The 8,080-nt window shown below is 44.0% G+C and overlaps 1 protein-coding gene across 1 annotated transcript; it reads left to right on the forward strand.

Annotated features, from left to right (window-relative positions):
- The first annotated feature begins 2,035 nt into the window (after positions 1-2,035).
- LOC125549838 (probable glucan endo-1,6-beta-glucosidase B) lies at positions 2,036-6,971 on the forward strand. Its single transcript, XM_048712989.1, has 9 exons — positions 2,036-2,311; positions 2,389-2,694; positions 4,500-4,637; positions 4,737-5,042; positions 5,240-5,398; positions 5,594-5,763; positions 5,849-5,998; positions 6,126-6,475; positions 6,586-6,971. Exons 1-9 carry the CDS (start codon positions 2,180-2,182, stop codon positions 6,771-6,773), a joined length of 1,899 nt encoding a protein of 632 aa, XP_048568946.1. The 5' UTR covers positions 2,036-2,179; the 3' UTR covers positions 6,774-6,971.
- The last annotated feature ends 1,109 nt before the right edge of the window (positions 6,972-8,080 follow it).

Genomic DNA, 8,080 nt, shown 5'->3' on the forward strand with positions numbered 1-8,080 from the left:
ATACTCAGTGATGCCGTTGGGGTTGATGGACTCACTTATCTTCCAAGCCTTCCGCTGTTATTGTTATTAGATGGCCTTAAGCCATATTTATTGTAATAAGTTCTCTTATGAGACACTCGATGTAATAAGTGTGTGATTGCTACTCTGCTATAAATCCTCCGAGTACTGTGTGGTGTCAGCATTACTGATCCAGGGATGACATCGGAGCACAGAGATCAGACTGTTTGAGATCTGGTCGCTACAGTAGTATCATACACTAGTATCATATACATGATACTAGTATATATTACTCCGCACTATGACCAGTCTCAGCACCCGCCTGGAGAACTGCAAAAATTGTGGGCTCCATTAAATACCACAGACCGACCATTGTTCTGATGACTGGTTGGCCTCGCCTTTGGAGTCTTACATGGCCGGAGTGCGTGAGCATTTTAGGACGTGTCCGGGCAGTTTTTCAGACCGTCTGAACCAATGGGAGGGCCACTAGAGGCTATTTTTATGTCCATAACACCACTGTACCAATTATACTATGGGGTGCCGGTGTAATTTCTTTTAGGTTGGTCATGCTGGGAAGTATCATACATGTGTACCATGCATATGATACACGTGTGATACTTTGCCTTTATAATGTATAGTATCATGTAGTAATATCATAGTCTCGGATTATTTATTATTTGGTAGAATCTCTATACAAATATGTGTATAAGATCTATTTTCCATTATATTTTCTTGGTTTACATGCTATAATATAGTATCTATCTATATTACTTTAATCATATTTCTTCCTTAATTAGTTGCCATCTCATTGCTCTTATATATACACATGATACCATTTAAGATACTAGCACTATGCCTAACCTATAGTCTTGTCTTCTTAGATATAACACATCTTAAAAATAAGCGCGAGCGAGCGAACCAACCTATGGTTGAATGGTTAGAGGGACTATGGTATCCTCAGTCCACCAGGGTTCAAATCCTGGTGCTCGTATATATTCATGAACTTATTTCAGGATTTCCAGCGATGTGCATTCAGTGGGAGGAGACGTTCCCATCGACGACGAGGCGCCTACAGTGACTTCGTAAATCTCAAGATGATATGTCGGCTCAGTCTTTCGGAGGTGCTCATAGGGGTAGAGTGTGCGTGTGTGTGTTCATAGTGATGAGTGTATGTGCATGTACATGAGCGTTTGTATCTGTACTGATGTTCAAAAAAAAAGCACGAGCTATCCTCTTCCGGCCCCTCCAAGTCAGGCCGCATGTACGCCTGTGCACCTGGATTTGAGCCATAATAGACTCAAAGATATTGACACTATGTCAAGGTTTAGTCTCAGTCTTGGATATAACACGTCTGACAATTCCAACTTGAGACACAAGCTTCAACACTATCTAGTGCTGCCAAGGAACCTCAGTTGCGTGTGTGCGTCTATAGGGGTGAGCGTTTACGTGTATGTATGCGCGCTTGCGTCTGTACTGATGTTTAAAAAAAACGCAGATTCCGAGAACAAGGTGTAGACACGCCAAGCACATGCTTTCTGTCGGGTTGTCCTCGACCCCACACTCTGAGTCAGCTTGGACAGTTGGACTGGTTCGTTCAGTGCAATGTGTTGTTAATGCCAATATTAGATTCCCTTAAACTATCACTGGCCAATGGTACTTGTATTCTTACGCCTTCCATAATTTATTTAAAATATGCAGTGGGAAACCCACAGTTCAGCTCCAAAAAGAACAAACAAGTTTAATGAATTAACCCCGTGCAGGTTGTTGTCTTTATATTGTTGGAAATAAGGTGTGCCGCAAACCGGAGAGAAGAAGATGGTTTGGCGGAAGTCAGGTTTTGCACGATTCCTGGCATCACATTTGAGACCACGGAGTGCGACTCATTCTTTTACCCGTTAACACGGCGGGGATGTACATTGGCTCCAACGTCAATTCAAGGTTGGCGACAACAGTGACATACTGGCAAACTATATCTTCAAGTTTGGCGCACATCACACGATATCTTCAAGTTGCTTCCCTGATTTCAGTTGATCGCTGGTTCTGATATTCTGTTGGCTGATCCACTTGATCTATCGCCTATTTAAGCGAGACCACCAGACTAGCCAGAACTCCACACGACACAGCCAAAATAACGAGGAGCTCTTGCATGTGCCTCCTCCTCGTCCTCCTGTGATATATTCTCATGGCCGTCCAGCCCCCCAACCCGGCTTCTCCTGTTCCCCTCGTCCGGGCAGCCAATCTCGGCGGCTGGCTCGTCACAGAGGGCTGGATCCTGCCCTCCCTCTTCGACGGCATCCCTAACAACGATCTGCAGGTAATGAATTCACCAAGCTGTTTCGTTCGTCGTCCGTGTAGAATTAATGCCATGCTCATGGTCGATCGATGGAGCAGGATGACACGCAGCTGCAGTTCAGGTCCGTCACGCAGAATGCGTTCATAGCCGCCGAGAATGGCGGCGGGGCGGCACTGGTCGCCAACCGGGCCTCGGCCTCCGGCTGGGAGTCCTTCAAGCTCGGGCGAATCGACACGAACACGTTCAACTTCAAGGTGTTCAATGACCAATTCGTTACCATCGCCGGTGTTAACGCGGTGGCCACGGCCGCCATGGCCGGGAAGACAGAGACGTTTCAGCTACTGCGCAACGACGTTGACAAAAATAGGATGAGGATCAGAGCACCGAATGGGTCCTTCTTGCAGGTAAGTAACTTAATACTAAAATCACGAGTATTTGACAAAAAACTACCACATTAAGAGTTGCCGTCTCACAGAACTATCACATTCAAAAAAGTGACCGATAATTACTAAATTTTTTTAATTTTATGACTAAAAACTACCACTTTTGAAAAATGGTCAGTTTAGACGATTTAAACACGTTTATGACATGCGGGACCCACTTGTCAGGGCTGATGTGGCGGCAAAGTCAACTCTGTTTATTTTGACCGTTAAGTTGACCGTTATTACAAGTGGGGCCCACCTGTCAGCATCACTCTTCTTCTTTCTCGTCTCTCTGGCATTTCCTCAAACACCTCGTGTGCATTGGGGCTTGAGCTCCGAACTCCTCCATGGCGACGCCCCGGCGCAGTACGTCACTGGCGTTGGTTGGGCACTGGAACGGCGGGGCAACCAAGGCTGTTGGAGCTGTGGAAACGGCCGCCGAAGCTGACAGAATTTCCTCCAAAGCCGTCGGTACGTGCTCGAGCAATTCGGTGCGTAGGCGGGACTCTCGCTCTTGCAGCTCCTCGACGAGGCGCGCGAGCTTGGCGGCATCCGGCGCCGCGGCCTCGCGTGTCGGATGCACCTGCACGGAGGACGTGAGGCAGGTGACGAAGAGCGCCAGGAGCTCATGTGGTAGCTCGGACCAAGGCCGATGCTTGAGCGTGCACGTGCATTGCCGTTTAATTCTTTGAACAATAATTTAGTTGGCCAATGCTTGAGCGTGCTCGTGCTTTGTATTTCCTCCGTTCCAAATTACTTGTCTTAGACTTGTCTAGATATGGAGGTATCTTGCACTAAAATGAGTCTAGATACATCCGTATCTAGACAAATCCAAGACAAGTAATTCAAAACGGAGGGAGTAGGTTCGTGCAAATACTAGTTAGGTTGGTTCGTGCATGCCTGTGGCGCCGGCAGTTGAGGACGACAAAAGTGCCTTGCGAGTGCACACGGGGTGTTTGAGGAAATGCCAAAGTAGGAAGAAGAAGAGTGATGCTGACATGTGAGCCTCATTTGTAATAACGGTCAAAATAAACAAAGTTGACTTTGCCACCACATCAGCCCTGACGATGGGTCTCGCATGTCATAAACGTGTTTAAATCGTCTAAACTGACCATTTTTCAAAAATGATAGTTTTTAGTCACAAAATTAGAAATTTTTGATAGTTATCAGTCACTTTTTTGAATATGGTAGTTTTGTGGAATGGCACCCTTAATATGGTATTTTTTTGTCAAATACTCCTAAAATCACTGATGCATGAGTCCTAGGACGATAGCGACCGTACCAGCTAAGATCAAATCGCTAAGCTGGACGCCTCACGCGGGGTATGCCGGGGCATACTTGCATACCCCGTATGTCCGCCGCGTCGCTATTGATTGTCCGACGGATAAGCAAGAGAAGCTCCTTTATTTTGAATGACTATGGTCCTGTTTGGTTCATAAGTCCTATGATTTTTTTTAGTCCCAAGTCTTTAAAAAGTCTCCACCTGTTTGATTTCCGGAACTTATAAGTTTTTATAAAACCATATTACAACTATAAGTCCCTATAAGTTCCTCCTTGAGAGTCTTATTTCATAAGTCTCAAATGCCCACCTTAAGTAAGTCCCTCATGTTTGGTTTAGATGGAACTTATAGGAACTTATTTAAGTCCCTAGACCAATAAGTCCCTGGAAACAAACACCCTCTATGACAAGTACGAGAGTTTACAACCGCAAGTTGCATGGAAGGGTACTTATTGTTCCTAATTAAACAACTACGAGTCATCAATATGTTCCTTTGCTGACAATGCAGGCAAATAAAGATGGTTCGATGACGGCAAACTTTGGCGAGAGCACGACCTGGGGAGACGATGATCCGTCTGTGTTTGTAGTGACCATAGTCAATTGGGTGCCCTCCATCTTCGATGGCATCCCCAACAAAGATCTCCTGGTAATGAGTTAACCTTGATAATGTTTCCTCCTTGTGGGTTGAATTTAGGCCAGGCGCTCATGCTCTTTCTTAATTTATCTCGGTTGATCGATGGAGCAGGATGGCACACAGCTGCAGTTCAAGTCCATGACGCAGAACGCGTTCGTGGCTGCCGAGAATGGCGGCGGCGCAGCGTTGGTCGCCAACCGTCCCTCGGCTTCCGGCTGGGAGAGCTTCAAGCTCTGGCGGATCAACCACAACACCTTCAACTTCAAGGTGTCCAACAACCAGTTTGTGACCGTCTCCGGTGTTAACGTGGTGGCCACGGCCTCCGCGCCGGGGCAGACTGAGACGTTTCAGCTAGTGCGCAGCTACGGCGACAAGAATAGAATGAGGATCAGAGCACCAAATGGGTCCTTCTTGCAGGTAATTAGTAAATTAATATTCCACTCAGTAGTAGTATTTTATATGTTTCGAGGTTAGACTATTGATTGTATGAAAAATCAGACAGACATAGCAAGCAAGAAAAGTTACTTTGACTATGACTAATAAAGTTTACAATCACAATCGTTCATGATTAAACATCTATGAGTCATCACTATGTTCCATGGCTGGCACGTCAGGCAAATAAAGATGGCTCGGTGACGGCCAACTTCGGCGAGAGCACGACCTGGGAAGACAATGATCCGTCCGTGTTTGCAGTGAACATAGTCAACGGGCCACAAGGGGAGTACCAGATTTGCAATGGCTACGGCAAAGATATGGCTACACAAGTCATGAATGTATGTATGCTGAAAGATATCTTAATTTTCTCCATAATTTTCTGAGATATAGGGTAGAGACATTAAAGCTAGTTTATATATTAGGATGGCAGAAAGTTCAACTGATCTTGGTGTAGAATTTTCTTAAACACGAAATATAAGTGTCAATCATTTTTGGCAATTCAATTTCGTTAACTTCATATATATGTTTGGCAGAACCACTGGAGCACATATATCGTGGAAACCGATTTCGCGTTCATGGCAGCAAACGGTCTGAACGCGGTGAGGATCCCTGTGGGATGGTGGATCGCCAGCGACCCCAACCCTCCAGCTCCATTCGTGGGAGGCTCTCTCCAAGCATTGGACATCGCGTTCACATGGGCAGAGTACGTACATACATACATGTGTAGTCTTTAACAAACTAGAATGTTTTCATTGAACTTTTTTATATGTTTTTTAACCCATGTGTAGGAGGCACAACATTCACGTGATAATAGACTTGCATGCCGCACCTGGGTCGCAGAACCCCGACGCGCATAGCGGTGGTAGGGATGGCTCACAGACATGGGGAGACTCCCAAATCGCGCAAACTGTGCAAGTCATTGATTTCCTCGCCGCAAGGTATTTGTCTAACAATCCGTTACTATAATTTTTACTTAATATTATTGTTTTCATGTATTAGATCGCGCAAAGAAGCCATGTAATTCGATCACCTTGCTATCCTTCATTGCATTTGACGTACATACAGGTACGCCAAGAGATCAAGCCTCCTGGCCGTGGAGTTGATGAATGAGCCGGTTGCTCCCGGCGTGTCCTTAGATAGCCTGAAAACATACTACCAACAAGGCTACAATGCCATTAGGAGGCACTCACTTACAGCCTATGTGATCATGTCCAACCGTCTTTCAGGATTTTCGTTGGAGCTCGTCGACTTTGCCTCACAGTTCGACAGGGTCGTCCTCGACATGCACTACTATGCGTTGTTCGATAAAAAGTTTGATAGTTTCACTGTGCAGGATAACATTGATTATTTCAACAACTTCATCGCCAGTGAAATCAACGCTATAAATAGGCCAGATGGCCCTCTCACATTTGTTGGTAAGTTTGTGACAGTTAGATTATCCTTTGATAAAGGTTCCAGCCTAAACTTTAGTGTCCCAATTGAAACCTAGGTCCAAAATAATTGATGCATGTCTTGTTTTGTATAGGTGAATGGGTGGCTGAGTGGCAGGTAAAGGATGCAACAAAAGAGGACTTCCAACGGTTTGCAAATGCGCAGATGGCTGTGTATCGGAAAGCCACATTTGGATGGGCTTACTGGACCTACAAGAATGTTAACAACCACTGGAGCATGCAGTGGATGATGGACCCCTACATCTCCTTAGGAAATGCTTGAGGCAAATAAAATTACAATAGTGAATGGAGGAGCTGGCAACAATTTGAAAAAAATGTATGATTGAAGTGATGAGAAATTGGCCCCTTTGCAAGATGAATTATTGATGTAGTATGATTTTTCTGGACGTGTGATGTAAGTTGTATTTGTAAGTTTATTTGCCACATAAGCAATTTATTTGTTTCATGCTAGTTATTTATCTAGTGCTTGTGTACTTGACTATTAGCTCTATTTTACTTGTAACACATCTATTTTTCTGAGACCTTGCTCTTAACACCTAAGCTCACAGGGGCATATCTATGAATGTCTTGATAAAAAACTATATATATATATATATATATATATATATATATATATATATAGACATTTCGTCAACTTCTACAGATTCCTTCGACGGAAAAAAAATTGTACCAGGTTATCTATGAACAAACCCTAGCTTGTAAGAAGAGTGCAATGTGAGATGACCTTTGGACTCGTAGTATTATCTATTTTTTCAAGTGTGCCTAGAGGTGGTGTTTTGGCTTATAGGACTGGATACACCCATTATGTAAAATACATTAAGAAAATATTTTAGAATGTCAAAAAGATATGACAAAATAATTTAGGTGCACATCCGGACATTTTATCTTCACGCAACAAGTATCGCGAGAAAAAGACATTTTTAGTCACTTGTGTAAAAAGACAAAATGCGGTACTTGAGAATGAGTTTTCATGAGATATTGTCTTTTTAACATAAGCCAAAAATAATATCTTTTTTTTCGTGAAATCTGTTGTGCGAACATGATGTACAACCTAATATTTTTTCAGAATATTTTAACATTTTAAAAAAGTGCATTTTTGTCCAGAGGGAGCATACGCTCCTATGACCCGAAGTGGATTTCCCAGCCTGCCTTTCCTATTTCCATCTTCTCCCTGTTTGATCCCACTTGTGCCCTCCCACTTGTGTCCTCTACGTGCCATGTTCCCACAGTCGTAGCACATGCCAGCAAGCAGCCAACGGCTACATCACCGGTCAATGCCAGCAGGCAGCCAATGTATTTGGTCATGTAGCCCTCATCAACACGAATCCCACTACGACCAACTAGACACAAATAGGGATGTTGACGTGCCAACGACTGAGTAAAAAAATGTGGTGCTAGTCATCGTGCAATTGATCGAGTTTGCAGTTTTTCTTGGTTAGAACCCCGCGAGACAAGATACTTTTGCACTTATTCAATTTAATTTAATTTAAATTGTATGAATATTTAAACAGCACGAGCTCTGACTTTCAATTCGATGAATAGTCACTTGCTGGTACGTCTTCAAGACCG

The sequence above is a fragment of the Triticum urartu genome, chromosome 1 (genome assembly GCF_003073215.2).
Source record: "Triticum urartu cultivar G1812 chromosome 1, Tu2.1, whole genome shotgun sequence".
NCBI lineage: Eukaryota > Viridiplantae > Streptophyta > Magnoliopsida > Poales > Poaceae > Triticum > Triticum urartu.